The sequence below is a fragment of the Thermobia domestica genome, chromosome 6 (assembly GCF_964235325.1).
Source record: "Thermobia domestica chromosome 6, izTheDome1.hap1.1, whole genome shotgun sequence".
Taxonomy (NCBI): domain Eukaryota; kingdom Metazoa; phylum Arthropoda; class Insecta; order Zygentoma; family Lepismatidae; genus Thermobia; species Thermobia domestica.
In genome coordinates, this window is record NC_137459.1 from 226,478,631 (window position 1) to 226,495,617 (window position 16,987).

The window sequence follows — 16,987 nt, forward strand, 5'->3', positions numbered from 1 at the left end:
GGTATCCCTACTTTGGCCTGAAGGTGTCCAACATGGCCATGTTGTTTTTGTAACAGATGCTGCTACGTATATAATTAAGGCTGCTAATTCAATAAAATCGTAACAATATTTACAGTTATCTACTGCAATGCTGAATAAGGTATGAGCTAAATTTTCTGACGATTACTAAGTTCCTGAGTTAGTTTGTTGTATCACAGCTTATAAAATGTTTATATGTTGCTTAACTGGATATAGCCCTATATATCTGTAATTCAAACATGAAATGCTAAGCTATTTACTAAATTGGCCAAAGTTTAGTTTTAATATTATTGCTTTTTAAATCAAACACACAAATGATCAATGGACTGCAACTAACTAAAACAAAACTTATGAAAATGAGGGAGAAATGGTAATTAAAATCCAATAAATATTCAAAAAATGTCAATGTTTTAATGAAATAAACGTTTAAAAACTGCAAGTTTTAAGGTCAACTTTTGTGAATTTTAGAGTCATTTTACAGGAATTTTAGTGTCATTTTATAGGTCACTTTTTAGAAAATTTTAGGTCAACAAAATCCGAGCCCTGATTATTATTATTATTATTATTATTATTATTATTATTATTATTATTATTATTATTATTATTATTATTATTATAACAAATGGGTTTACAACTACGGTCCGATCTCTTTATTTTGCATACGAAGCCTTCATAGTCTGATAGGTGTTGCCTGGTTCATGTAAGTAAAAGTTTTATCATGATAATTTCAAAGTTTCTTTTCTTGTTGTTTTCAAGAATTGCATAATGTAGACAGGTCCTTAACACACCTTTTGATGCACTGAAACATCAGCAATGTTGCCAATTCAGAGTGGTAATTTATGAAAACTACGATTTCCCCCTTACAGAGGCCTTATCCGATTAGATGTTCATGGAAATAAAAAAAAAATATTTTTCTGCTCCATACTTTACAAGCTACTCCAACTAAACAAACTGAAAATTAACGACAGAACATCCATACATATAAGTTGTTATTTAATTTACATGTTTTGCAAAAAGAAAAATAATACACCTTCGGTCATATCTAGCAACACTGTGCGGCTCCTAGTGTACTTCAATCGTTGATTCTTAGTTTTAAAGTATATGAATGAACAACACTTTCTTTTGGTATAACCATTATTTATGTATCGCTTCAGGTTCAAAACTTCTACTATCCCAAATTCCGGTTTGCATTGTGCATTGGACACACTGTATTAGGAATTTTATGAATGTGTATTTTCATTAAATAAATCCTGACCTAGTGGTTCCATGCTCTAATTCATATATTATTCGTCTAGGTTAACTTCACGGGTACCTGGTTTAGTGGTGACACTTTCTTAGTGAAAGGTTCGTATCAGGACAAATCGACAGCTAAAATCTTCAGTCATAATTTGAAGTTGTTACTGACATCCAGTACATTTGATGACGTTCTCCTATCTATTAAAGCTTTGAATGATGAAAAGGAGATTAAATTTGAACTTCAGGTAAGACTTGCATTAAATTTCATAAATACACTTACTATATGCAATGGTTCCTATAATATATATATATATATATATATATATATATATATTGATTGATTGATTGATGAATATATATAAAAATATCAGTATGAATCAGTTATATTTTTTAAGACTAATTTAATAAAACAACATTTAAATACAGACGCAATGGATCAATAGCATGTTTTGGTGTTTTCTATCCATAGGAGAGAATGTCAATCAATTTAATTATTCTTCATCAATTTACTGGCTAAATAAATATATTTCATTATTTATTTATTTATTTATATGCCATCTATAACAGAACTCCATGCCCCAGCGACCAATGGCATTAGGTATACAGAATCTTTACTTTCAATTTGATATATTTATATAAATGTACCAACTCAAATAATAATAATAATAAATGAACAAAGGAAAGGTATAAAATGAATGTGAAATTTAAAAAAAAAAAGCATGAAATTCTCATGAGTATAAACCGTATTGTGCAGTCGCCCCTTGTCGGTCTGAGAGCTCAGATGATATGTTAATAAATGACGTGATTGGGGATGGCAGAACCGAGAAGTTGCGCCCAAGATTTGCAAACATAGAACTTAACAAAACGTGAGGTACGGGATCTGACCTGGGTTGCATTTAAATAAAATCCAACACGTACAAAAGAAACAGACTGTGATGTAAAAGGGGATGACAAGGGGTAAGAAGGGAGTAACTTTCACGATAGGTTAATCTACTTGCACTTACTTGCGGGATTGATGGTTGCCTTCTCCACGATTCCTCCAGCGGGTTGATGTCCGTCCATCTCTCTGCTTGGCTGGCCGTTCATCCACGTAACCAAGGTTAAGGGTCGGCGAAACCCGGACTGAGAAACCAACTTTACGAAGACCGCAATTTTAGTTAAACTTAAAACTTCTTCTCAAAAAGCAATACATCGTCGTAGACGGCTATCTGGCATTAGCCGAAATGAAGGTGCTCTATAAGACAGAGCAAGGCTATCAATCGTAAATTTCAAAAATCAAGCTCGCGGTCTACATTCTAACTCGTCACTCGCTGCATGTCGACTGTCCCTTCCAAAAGTCTTTCAATCGATTTTGTATGGCGTTCCTTCCGGGTACATATCCTCGGTTATTCACTCTGATTTGCGTCTCGATGAAAAAAGTGCATGCTCGTAGATTAACCAAGGTAAGGTGATGATAGGAATGCGGACGGGGAAGCAATCTGTTATTTTATTAATTGAGAAATTACAAACGTAAGAAGTAAATGACAGACAGCAAAGGCAAATGAACTTAAAAACAAAGTCGAAAGGTGATTTAACTTAAAATGAATAGTTATTCTTTTCGCTGTAATGTTCTTTTAAAATAAAATGTCCCATTGTTCAAAATAAGATACTTTGCCATGTGTCCAATTACACATATCTTCACATCCCCCCCTGAAATTAAAGTCCCGAATGAAAACATTTCGGAGACAAACAAAAATATCAATTTTTAGTTTTTCTATAAAAGAAAACAGTAGCATCTTTGCAGTTTCATTCAGTGTTCATAATAAAAACACAGCAGCAAATATAGTCTGGAAAGAATCATATGATAAGAAATGATGAGTACAGTAGAAATTTTACACACTAACACAGTTGATAGCAGAACAGTCAATGCCAAATGACGTAAGCACAGCAACGTCAATATTGTAAACACAACATCACTAAATACAAATGTAGGTCTGGAAATCACAGGTGCAATGTCCTTACACATCACATAACTGGAAAGTTCATTCAGTACAAGTAGATTATAGGAGTAGGGTAGACTGGTATATAATAGTAACATCACAAATAATAGTAACATCACATTACATGCAGTCAATGACTGCCTAAAACACGTAAGATATGGGAGTAGGGACAATAATTGGATAAACTAATGGAATGAAAACATCGACGAAAAATCAGGGGGAAAAATGCAAAAGTAATAACTAAACCATAATCCATGCGTATATATTTATATATAGTAACTAAAAAAAACTCCAATTCCTATAAAATTGTAACTCTATAATCAAAATAATCATTACGCGGTAGAAGAAAAAAATAATCTAGCTACCCATAGAAAGAACAGATAAAACAACACAAAAGAATGTTGATTTCAGGTTTTAAAAAAACGAATTGTGGAGAATTTAGTTCCACAATGTCCGAAGTGTTGGCAGAGTTATAGCTCTCTGCACTGGCTATTAAAACCTTAAAGAAATCAACATGACAGACTATCACCAAACACATTCCTAAATCCCTAACTAAATATGCGATTAAAAAAACTACTTTCTTCTTATATGAAAGTAAAAGTACGTATACCCACAGACAAATGTGGAATCAAGTCAGTTCTTCAAATGTACAAAAGTATATATCAAATGAGCACAAATCTTCGTCATACATAAATCGCAAGTTATCTTCATGATGAAATACGCAAGTTTACTATATACACTGCAGGCGATGAAAAATTGATCATTCCAAAAGATTACTAAAATCATGCAAGAGGTTGTAACAGTGTATATTCCTTTGAAAAAAATACATTGACTGAGTACATTCCCAATAACTAATAACAAATCGTAGGATCGAATCAAAAATGCAGGAAAAAAAACTTCATTCTTTTTTACATCCACATTTGGGTCATAAAATGCATCTTGAAAAATGCAAAAAACGTAGGAATTCCTTCTTCGTCACTATCATAACATAGCATACAAATATAAATTCACAGTCGCGTCTATCTCCCTAGTTTTCTTCTGCAAAACAATGGGTGATATCAATAAAAATAAGTAACTACTCCTGAGAAGTCCTGCTCGAGAATCGGAGTAGCTACACCTGGAGTAATCTCCTCCCTTAATTTCGTATCAATAAAACAAGCCACTACTCAGGTCTAGTCTACTCCAGATTTATGAACGTTTACTCGCGCTTCCTCTGCACGTAGCACTGAGTCGTATCAATAAAAGAAGTAGTTACTCATTTCTCCCATCTGTTGGGCGGTCATTTCGTTGTGGGTAACTTCTGGCGCAGTATACTAAACGCCATGGAAGGGACAAGTAGTAATGACAGCTTCAATCAAAGTACATTTGTGGATATTATAAAAGAGTTTCCAGTGGTACTTTCAAAGTCACAGCTACCAGAAAGTAAACGAAGGAAAGCCGAAGCTTTGAAGGCAAGTACAGTGACATGAAACGAAATATCAAATACATCTACAAATGGGACACAAATCCAAAAGAGAATCTTTAATATCCGAGCGAGCATTAAAAAAAACTAATTTGAAAAAGAAAACGGGAAACAAGAAAGTAATACTGAAACCACGGGAACGAACCTCTTGGAACTGATGGGTGTTGATTGGAATCCAGCAACATCAAGATTAGCACGACAAGTGCATGTCACGTGTTGTCCAAGGTCTTGTCTAAGATTGTTTGGCTTTAAGAACGAAATCAGACACTTGGTCCCTTTGTTTCCTTTTTTAAATAGTCCAGCCAGTCACGTCATAAAGCACGTCCATCTGATTGCGTTTCCCACACCATACGTGTCCCCTTTCACCTTGGCATAAAAAATATACATTCTCATGTATACACCCTTCCTATCAGCGTTGAGTTGATTTTGAGTTTAATGTCCTTTTCAGTAGCGAGGCTATATGAGACGGGACCCACTGATTAACTTGGAATCCGAACCATATGAGCTCCCGCCAGGAATCGAACGCGGGTCTCTCATGCCAAAGGCATGTACGCTATCCGCTTAGCCATGAAGAAGCTCTTCCTATTAGCGTATTCGTCTCCAAAATACTAGGTTTCTTTATTGCCACGTGTGTATAGTGAAGTGCTCCGATAGCACCCGGAAATGTATATTGTTCTTGCCACTCTGCCTTTGCTGTTTGAATATTACAGACACTTCCGGAAACAATCAATTTTCAGATTTTGCAATAATCGCATCCATTACACTTGTAGTAGTCATAGACACAGTACTTTGAGCCACAACAGAATCCCCTGACATTCAGACCTGAAATCCCGGATCACTCACGTAAAGCAAGAAAACCCGCATCTTTTCGTCATTACGTAGTGCACCACCCCAAATTTCCGTTGATTCTCCTAAAAAAATGTTGCGCAAACTACTCTACATTTTCTTTCATGAACCTGTTTTTTGTAATCTCCATTTGCAACATTTCTGTGCAATTTATAAGTTTTGCTACATAGCAAAACAATCATTATACTCTGTCATATTTCGCACGGAGTCACCTATTTAGCTTGCTCCACAAATTTGGAGAAGTTACTACCATCACAGAGGAGTCTTTGAATTTTATTGATATCAAACGCAGAGTAGTTACTCGGCTCGAGAATAGAGGTGTGGTTACTTCGAAAGGAAGGGACTTCTTCAAGGTCAGCCGAGACGACTAGTGCACAGTTCTCTTTTTATTGATACCAATGCGAGTAACTACTTCAAAATTGGGCTTAATGAGTAACTTCTCCGTTTTATTGATATCACCCAATGTATCAATAAGATGTTGATCTGGCGTAGAGATACTAATTTATTCAGTTTATAAGCTGTAGATAAGATGACCAGGAAAAAGAACGTGTTCTACAAAGTTAACCAACAGTTCTAAGCAACTGAAAAAACAATGATGTCTATATGAGTACTCCTTTTTCTCCTTCTCTTCGTTGTAATTGTTATTGCCGGCAAGACTTAGAAATACAAACAAACAAAAACAAATTCCATAATGACATGGCCAGTGTCAAAACAAAATTCGTTACCAACTTCACAGATGTTCCTAATCCATCAAATCTTCCTTTGAGAACCGTCTTCTTTTTTCCTTTTTTTAAAAAAAACTTCATTGCAGAGAAACAGCTTCCGCTCCTTTTCCTTCTTCCAAGGGAAAATACACAGGTAAAAGACGCTGATAGAGATCCCAATTCTTCTTGCCGAAAATACACAATACAATACGGTCTACGTTGTCCACATGATCCTCTAAAAATTTTCGTGTACTCAACAATGCAATTCTCGCAGCAGGTTCCTTAGGGAAATGAAATGCACCAGCAGCGATGCAAGGAAAAGCCACAGTTGAAAACTGATTTTTCAACACAAAATCAAAACAATTGTTATAACAATTTTCCAAAGTCTTCTTGTTCGCATGTCTGGGACCACATGTCAATAATACATGACCAGCGGGGAGATTATAGCCTGGAGCAATCTTCACTTGTCCTGGCTTCAAAGAACGTATCTTCTCGCAATCTTTACGAAATTCTTCTCCTGCAGCTTCTTGGATACTTCTATCTGCTCCTCCTAATGGAATAAGTAATTCATTCGTGGGATTGACAACAGCGTCAGCTTTAATCATAGCAATATCTCCACGAAAAACACTGATTTTCTTGTTGATTGCAGAATTGGCACCAAACTTCGGTTTCAAACCGCAACAATTCTTCCCTATTTTAGCCCAAGTGGGTAATTGGTTGGCAATCACAACTTCACGAAGATTCACAGATGGAATATCTTCTTCTTTTTCTATCATGTTTACCGCAGGATTAAAAATAATTTCATAATGTTCTTTTTCTTTCTCTCTCTTCTGTTTTTCTTCCTGTGTTTCGGCACAGCAGGCATTCGCAGTAGCATCCTCAACAACGTCTTGTATATCCAAGTCAACGTCATCTTCTTCTCCCTCTTCCTCGTTTTCCTTCTCCTGTTTCTCGTAGTACTTCTTCAATCTTTGTACTGCAATCGAATCAACCTTGAATCTTCCTCGCACAGTTCTGAACTTAACAAAATAGGAATTTGGGTGGTCAACTTCCTGAATTATTTCTGGACCAAAATAACGTCCACTGAAAGCTCTCGTGGATCCTTTCTTCATGGTGCTGTCCAAAATCCATACCTTGTCTCCGACTTTAAAATTAGGTTTCGAATGACGTTTGTCATAAAATTTCGTTGCCGTCTTATGTCTCTCGAACCATTTATCATGGGCTTTGTCTCGTATTTCTCCAATTTGCTGTAAGCGTTCAGCATTGTCCTGAAATTGACAGGGGGTGTCCAAAATTGCTTCGTGTAGCATTCTACATCTGAATCCATGCAAAAGTTCAAATGGGCTGTATCCAGAGGATAAGTTAACAGTTAAATTGTGGGCTAACACAACAGATGGCAGCAGTTCGACCCATTTCCCTTGATCTTTATTACACAACGCAGATTTCAGTCTCTGTTCAATGTTTCGGATAGCTATCTCAGCAGTCCCGTTAGCGTAATGAGCTTGAACATTTACAAATCGAATCTTAGCTCCAATCATCGCACACAACTCCTTGAATAGATTACTTGTAAAACATGGACCTTTCTCTGTGACTAATTCTTTAAAAATACCGTATTTCAAAATTACATTTTCATAAAGAAAGCTACTTACAGAAGACGCTGTTATATCGGCTAATGAACCACAAATAGTATACCGAGTAGCAGCGTCGACAACGACAATCAAATACTTGTGTCTCAAAATATTACTCGAGGAGTACACCCCTCCAATGTCTACGAAAATGCGATGGAAGGGTGGCACTTGGGGATACGTTTGCAATGTACCATAAGCAGAACCAGGTTTATTTTTGCTGGACTGGAAAATTAAACATTTTTTACATTTCTGATAGATATATTGTTTCATATTAGGGAAATACACAGATTTCACTAAAAGATCATATGTCTTAGAAAAGCCTCCGTGACTTGAACCAATGGCAGAAGTATGAGCCGCATCAAAAACTTTATAGCGTAATGAAACAGGTACAGCAACTAAAAATTTCATACCACTAGATGTTTTTTTTTTGTTTTCTATACAATATTCCATCTTTGGCCGTGAAACAAAATGCTTGTCTTTCAATTTTTGGATTTTTCTTTTCCTTGTTTTCTAACTAATCAAAAATATCCTTATAAAACGGGTCCTTTATTTGTTCATATCTGAGAGAAGGCTCGTCACTTAGCATATTGTTACACTCAGTAACAGTGGAAGAAAATACACGAGAGTCTTCCTCATTTTGTTGCTCATCAGAAATGTGCCTGGGGGAACGAGAAAAACGCGAAAGTGCATCAGCTTCTATGTTCGATACCCCAGATATGTGTGTAACAGTAAAGTTATACTGTTCAATAAAACTAAGCCACCTAGCAAATTTACCTACAGTTTTTGTCTGCTTTAAGAACAAAAGACTCTTACAATCATTTTTTTTTAAAAAATGACGTCCTAGCAAAAAGTAACGAAATGACCTAAAGGCATATATAATACTCAAAAGTTCAAGTTCATAAGGGTGTCTAGACTTCTCGCCTTTATTTAAGCTACGGCTACAATAAGCAATGGGTGCTAACTCTGGGTCATGTGGAGAGCATATGGGTTGTTTGAGCACGGCAGCCAGACCGCGAGTTGATGCATCACAGAACAAGTATACAGGGTGTTTCGGATTATAATGCATTAAATATGGCGATTTTATGATAAGGTGTTTAATTTTCTCAAAAGCATCTTGTTGTTTTTGTGTCCACTTAAACGGTACATTCTTTCTGAGAAGTGAGTTTAAAGGCTCCGCAATTTCAGAAAAATTAGTTATGAATCGTCTTACAAATCTCTCTATTCCTAGAAAACTTTTCACATGTTTTTTCGTCTTCGGACGTTCATAATTACTAATGGAGTCAGTTGTTTTCAAGGAAATGCGCAACCCATCGTACGAAATATCGTGTCCCAAAACCGTTAATGAAAAATAAGCCAATTTCGTTTTTTCTGGTGCAAGTTTAAGACCACGTTCTCTAATTCGTTGAAATAACTTCTTGGTGAGATTGATAACATCCTCAAAAGTGTTCCCACCCAAAAAAATCATCAAGGTAACCGAAAACTTGTTCAGATTCTAATCCTTCCAATGTCATTTTCACTAATGTTTAAACCAGTGGAAATTGTGATAAGACCCTGTGGGAGGGCTGTGAAACAAAATGAACCAACTCCCGGGATTGAAAAGGCAGTGACGTGTTGGTATTCCTCCGCGATTTTCACTTGAAAAACCACTGAGCAAGTCAGAGCAGCACAGGTGCGACACTTACTAAGACGCGAAAGAATGTCTTCTATCGACGGTACAGGAAAACTGTCTTGTGCAATGTGTAAATTGATCCCTCTGCAGTCCAAAAAAAATCTGTATGATACAGACTTCTTTTTCACGAGAAGAATTGGCGAGTTATAACTCAAGATGCACCTCCTAATAACCTTTTGTTTAAGCAAAGTATCAATCTGTCTTTTAACTTCTTCTCTTAAGTGGAAGGGTATTGAATACTGATTGGTGTGAACTGGGACGTTATCTGGCATTTTAATTTCATGTACGTAGCCCTTGGCCACTCCAAAATCATCATCTGACCAAGAAAAACAATCCTTATTCTACTCTATAACAGAATAAAACATTTGCTTCTGATCGTCCGAAAGTTGAGGGTTAATGTCCACACGCTTGACACCAAAACCAGCAGGAAGGTTATTGTTGTCTTGTTTACTGGCTAAACCAAGATTTTGAACACTATCTGTATCATTAGGATAATGTGCACCCGGCCTAATGTCAATAGCTTCACCTAAATGAAGATTTTTCTCTAAACACAACTTTTTGTTGGTTGGGTTCACTACTCTAATGACGGGATTAACAGGATCCACTCTAGACTCATTAACAAAAATTTCAGCTTTAGAATAGATTTTCTCATTGGGTTGCAAAACATTTTTAACTCCCACTAAATCATTAATTTTCCGAACAGGTACTGAAACCCTGGAATTTGGTGGCAAAGTAACAGATTTCGCCGTTATGAAATACGCCTGCATAAGGTTCGCTGTTTGTTCGGAAACTGTGCCTATAGCATGACTTTCAGGTAGCGCGTGATCAGTAGGTTTCCCAAACCTAACTATGTGAACTACGTGAATATCCTGGTTAATAGTTATATGTTGAGGAAGTAACCAATCATTCCCCAACAAAACAAAAGATGCAAATTTGTCTACAACTCTAAAAGTGTGCGTAAATGAATAGCCGTCAATTTTCATCTTCAGTACAGCTAACTTGTTAGTTTAAAGTCCTTTACCCGAGATGCCACGGATGATAATACGTCTTTTAACAAGTCTAGTGTTCGGAGGAAGAAGTTTCCTAGTGCAAATTGAAATTTGACTCCCAGAGTCCAACAATGCTTTATACTTTTTATTTCCAATAGTAATTTTGATACAAGGCAGAATCCTATCCCTAACGATGGGCGTAGTTATCGTGTGGGTCTTAAAAGCAGGTCCCTCACCATTCCCTGAACTATTTCCGCTATGTAAAACATTACAATTATCATTTCCTTTGAATTGTGCCATGTTGCACTCTAATACTTTGGCCGGACAGTGTATTTTGTTATTCACTTGAGACGTACTATGATTCTGTTTGCGCTTGTTCTGTTCGTTCTTAGCAATAACAGAAGTATTCGTCGTAGAGCCCATTCTATCATGCATGTTATTATTATTATTGGCACTCTTACATTCAGAGGGACAAAAAGAAGAAAAAGAGTTACATTTCTGTTGATGAGAATCTACTGACTGTTGATCACCGCATTCTTTCCCAGCGGATGAGATATGATAATGCAAACGTGCAAGCATTTCTTTTTTTCCCTGTTCTTCGAGAGGAAATGAAACATGAAAATTATCGCGTAATGAAACATCAGCTATCTTAGCGATAAATTCCGTGTACTATACTGCAAGATTTGTTCTTTCGAATTAGCTTTAATGAGCGTCTTATAATTCACTATTAACTCAGCTGATTGTTCCTGTAATAGAAACTCACATAACGCATCAACGGATGGAAACGATTTGTTGCATGTAAGCTTAAAATACTGAGGCAATAACACTTCAATAAGGAAATTAATTTGCTGTTGTATAGGCATGGCTTTATCGAAAGTAAGTATGAGATCTAGCTTCTCATAAATGTATTTCATAATAGGTTTCCCCTCTTTTTGATCTCTGGAACGAATAGTATGTTCCGTCACGTTTTTAACCACAAAACCGCCAAATAATGTGATCATTCGTCTCTTTATGTCTACATACGACAAGTTCACAAATTCGTCTGTCCTAGTTAAGGCTAGAAACCACGCCAAGGCTCAGCCCCGTAATAGATATGGAAGCAAATGACGCTTCTTTACTGCATTGAACTCATAAATGACACAGTAAGATTCGAAATACTCAAAAAAACGAATGACGTCTTCTCCATACTTGCCGTGAAATAATGTGGGGCGCACAATAGAATCTAGAGACGTAAGACGAGCTTGTGCCATAATGCTAGTATTCACCATTTTCTCTCACTGTTTCTAAATAATGTAACTAAAATGCACATAAAACAAAATAACACAACAAATTGAGAGGGTGGAGGGAGGGTGGTAAAACAAATAGAATTTCATTAAATTCTAACGGTGGGCGGCAAACAAACTAATGCAAAATGAATCGAGGGTCGCACATATGTGAGCATTCACACAAGTTTAAACCACATCCCATGTGCAGTCGCCCCTTGTCGGTCTGAGAGCTCAGATGATGTGTTAATAAATGACGTGATTGGGGATGGGAGAACCGACAAGTTGCGCCCAGGATTTGCAAACATAGAACTTAACAAAACGTGAGGTACGGGATCTGACCTGGGTTGCATTTAAATAAAATCCAACACGTACAAAAGAAACAGACTGTGATGTAAAAGGGGATGACAAGGGGTAAGAATGGAGTAACTTTCACGATAGGTTAATCTACTTGCACTTACTTGCGGGATTGATGGTTGCCTTCTCCACGATTCCTCCAGCGGGTTGATGTCCGTCCATCTCTCTGCTTGGCTGGCCGTTCATCCACGTAACCAAGGTTAAGGGTCGGCGAAACCCGGACTGAGAAACCAACTTTACGAAGACCGCAATTTTAGTTAAACTTAAAACTTCTTCTCAAAAAGCAATACATCGTCGTAGACGGCTATCTGGCATTAGCCGAAACGAAGGTGCTCTATAAGACAGAGCAAGGCTATCAATCGTAAATTTCAAAAATCAAGCTCGCGGTCTACATTCTAACTCGTCACTCGCTCCATGTCGACTGTCCCTTCCAAATGTCTTTCAATCGATTTTGTATGGCGTTCCTTCCGGGTTCATATCCTCGGCTATTCACTCTGATTTGCGTCTCGATGAAAAAAGTGCATGCTCGTAGATTAAGCAAGGTAAGGTGATGATAGGAATGCGGACGGGGAAGTAATCTGTTATTTTATTAATTGAGAAATTACAAACGTAAGAAGTAAATGACAGACAGCAAAGGCAAATGAACTTAAAAAAAGTCGAAAGGTGATTTAACTTAAAATGAATAGTTATTCTTTTCACTGTAATGTTCTTTTAAAATAAAATGTCCCATTGTTCAAAATAAAATACTTTGCCATGTGTCCAAATACACATATCTTCACAGTATGGTAAATGTACATAAAGGGTGTTAATGAACTATACCGACAAACTTTAAGAGGTGATTCCTCACATCAAAATAAGAGAAAATTTTCATATGGACCTATGGTGAAAAGTGCAAAGTTTCAGAGCTAGGGGTGTCCAAAATCGCGAAAAAGGCAAATTTCAAAAGGCCCTATTTCGAATTCAAGAGACTGTGGATGGTAGTCCTTATCAGCGTAAAGGATGTCACGCACACGTAATCCCAAAAAATGCATATTTCATTAATTTTCAATAGGTATATGGGTTATTCCCTGCAGGGTGAAATTCCCAGACATATCATCTACCATGTTTTTTATATATGCTTTGAGTTTTTGATTGTTCCAAAGTAGGCAAACGATAAGCCGTAGTTGCATTGAACACGGAATACTTTGAAGCAATGTCGGAAGTGTTAAAGATCGTCAGCAGAATGGTCTCTCGTACTCGTGAAAACGAATTGTGCGATATTTTCTTTCACGCTTATAAGTGAAGAAAACGTGAAATGTACGGTGACAAAATACATATCATTACACGTTATTTCGAACACAAAGACACATGAAGCTGCCTGTTCCTAACACTTAAGCCTTCCCACCGAATCATTTGATGTCCATTGTTATCAAGGTACCTCCAGCCTACTTTGGTTTCTCCTTGAAATCAGGGTATATCTGAAAACTCTATTGAAAGCATATCTGAGAATTGCACCCTGTAGAGAATGCCCTCTATTCCTATTGACAAGTGACGAAATATGCACTTTTGGATTGTGGATGCCTGACTTCCTTTAAGCTGATAAGAACAACCATCCACAGTTAATGAAATTTGAAATAGGGCCCATTGCAATTTATTTTTTTCGCGATTTTGGGCAGTCCTAACTCTGAAACTATGCACTTTTCACCATAGGTCCATATGAATTTTTTTCTCTTATTTTGATGTGAGGAATCACCTCTTACAGTTTGTCGGTATAGTTAATTAACACCCTGTATATACAGTATCGGCCGATACTCCTAGGACAGCCTGGATTTCAATGAACATGCATAGTAGACCTATTATTTGAGCGCGATAATCTTGGTGCTATGAGCCACAGATGGTGCTGTTTGAAGTAGAAAGTTGTCTGTAATTGGAAACAGATAATTTATTAAAGTTTTGTTTCGTGTATATATATATATATATATATATATATATATATATATATATATATATATATATATATATATATATATACAGGGTGCGGCACGTAAAACCGGCCCGTAAAGTGAACACATAAAATGAAATGTAATGTATTGAATATGACTACTCACCTTCACAGCAGCCTTCACAGCAGGTGCTGAAAGGGTCCTCCGCCCACTTCAACACACATGTGAGCACGATTGAGGACATTCATATATACCCTTGTCAGTTCTTGTGTTGTAATGCTATTGGTGACATCCTGGATCCTGGTCTTGAGTTCTTCAATTGTGTGTGGATTTGTTTCGTATACTCTTCCCTTTAACAGTCCCTATAAGTAAAAGTCACACGTGGAAAGCCTTGTGACCGAGGAGACCACAAGCCTTTGCTGATTGTTCTCTCTGGTGTAAACATCTCATGCACAATGGACAATGATGCAGCTGATGTGTGGCATGTTGCACCGTTCTGCTGAAAGTAACATAACTGAAGCTCCTCTTCGGTCAAGTGTGTATAAAACTCCTCCAGGATTCCCATATACACGTCACTGTTCACTGTCGTCTCAAAGAATATGAGCCCAATAACGCGTGTGGCGGAAATGGCACACCAAACACCAATCTTCTCATAATGCAAGGGTACCTGGTGGATTGTGTGTGGATTTTCTGTCGACCAATACCGGTTGTTTTGGGAATTTACGTACCCAGACAGGTGGAACCACGCCTCGTCACTCATGATGAGCATTAGTGGATCCAAAAAACCACTGGCATTATTGCTCAACAGCCATGAACAGAAATGCACCCTCTCCTGCAGGTCAGGCTCCTTCAGTTCTTGCACAACACTTATCCGGTACGGTTTTAATTTCAGTCCCCTTAAAACACGTCTGCAACTTCTCTCACTCGCATGAACCTGTTGACTCAATTTCCTGGTTGACTTTCGAGGACTACTTGTCATTATCTCCTCCATCTGCATCTTTAATTCAGGTGTGCAGACAGATGGTCGTCTGTTCCTGGGAGCATTTTGAACCGATCCTGTACGCCGCCATTTTTCAATCAATTCCTGAATGGTGCTTTTTGCTGGCACAGAACGTCCTGGAAATTTCTCCCGAAACAAATTCTTTGTTTTCACAAAAGATCCAGTGAGAATGAACCCTTCAACAATGGCAACACGCTCGAGTATCGCATACGGCATTATCACACACTGACACTCACCCGGCTTAACACAACGAGGCCTTCTTCTCAACTGGTTTCGACAAGTTTCACTGGCTGCGGCTGCACGTGACTGCTGTAGGTCACGTAAGTCGACCCGACCTCGACATGCCATCTCTTGGTAGGAAGGTAGATTATTTAAGTGTTGCCAAAAACACAATATACCAGAATATTACGACGGGCCGGTTTTACGTGCCGCACCCTGATATATATATATATATATATATATATATATATATATATATATATATATATATATATATATATATATATTCATCCTCACGGCATTGTCAAGGCTCTATATTTGTATTTTACATTTATTATTGCAACCGGGTGTTACTGACTTCCGTATACGGTAGCCCGATCATCACCCTTGTTCTTCGCGCGCACAGTCATTCGAAGAACTGAAAACGTACTCTGTACACAAACAGTTTATGGTTGTGAACTCGGAAAGCCTGGTACTTCTGCTTGTCAAGGTCAAAAAGTGGGAGAAAAAAGGATGTGTAGAATGTAAAGAGGGTGCAACAGTGACTGATGCTTGTAAGGGAACATATTCATTTGTAGTTCGTGCACATTCCGCCTGTAGCGCTACTGTGGCACGACGTATATTGTAACTGTATAACTCTTGTACACCGCTAGTAGGTCTATTCGCGTTAGTGACGACCGAAACTATGTTGTCAGCTCTGACTGTGATAAGGCACTGCCGTGCTGCTTTTCCTTCTCTTTTTTCCCCCTTCTCTATTTCTGAGACGCCAAACATGTTGTTTTTGCTTGTTGCACGCGCTGAACGGGTTTCGGCGAGCGAAGTATTTAAGAAGTTGACTACATATTCTTGTTTGCGATAGTTTTAAATTGGTTAACTGTTGAAAAATATACGAAAATAAAGCTGTACTTGTTAAGGTATATTAGTCGAGGACGTAGCTACTGACAGTGTTGATTACAGATTTTCTCGAGGAAGAATTTAATTACAGTAGAGGTGAAAAGGAGACGTCTATTTAGACAGCCCCCCCCCTTATCAGACTCAATCGGAAATGGTCTCAATCGTTTGCACACAAATGTGCAGGCGAAATTTTCGTTTGTACACAATTAAGGGCGCCGTCAGAACGAAAACAAAGTGGGGGCTGTCTAAATGGTAGCCCCCCAACAACATGCCCTATTCAAGCACAAATTGTCGCAATCATTTGTACATCGTTTCTACAGAAATGTGAAGGCGAAATTTTCGTTTGTACACAATTAGGGGCGCCGTCAGAACGAAAACAAAGTGGGGGCTGTCTAAATGGTAGCCCCCCACCAACAAGTCCTATTCAAGCACAAATTGTCGCAATCATTTGTACATCGTTTCTACAGAAATGTGAAGGCGAAATTTTCGTTTGTACACAATCAGGGGCGCCGTCAGAACGAAACCAAAGTGGGGGCTGTCCAAATGGTAGCCCCTCCCACCATGTCCAGTTGAATCACAAATTGTCGCAATCGTGTGTACTTCGTTTGTACAGAAATGTGCAGGCGAAATTTTCGTTTGTACACAATTAGGGGCGCCGCCAGAACAGAAAAAATGGGGGCTGTCTAAGTGGTAGCCCCCGACCATGTCCTATTCAATCACAAATTGTCGCAATAGTTTGTACTTCGTTTGTACAGAAATGTGCAGGCGAAATGTATGTTCGCACGCAATTAGGGGCGCCGCC

General features: G+C 37.8%; 1 protein-coding gene across 2 annotated transcripts in view; it reads left to right on the forward strand.

Annotated features, from left to right (window-relative positions):
* Positions 1-16,987, forward strand: part of Apoltp (Apolipoprotein lipid transfer particle) — a 6,186,292-nt gene that overhangs the window by 2,434,657 nt on the left and 3,734,648 nt on the right. For both annotated transcript variants that reach the window (XM_081762641.1, XM_081762640.1), the window contains exon 26: positions 1,314-1,499. In XM_081762641.1, the coding sequence (XP_081618767.1) occupies positions 1,314-1,499 (186 nt within the window). The remainder of the gene's footprint in view (positions 1-1,313; positions 1,500-16,987) is intronic.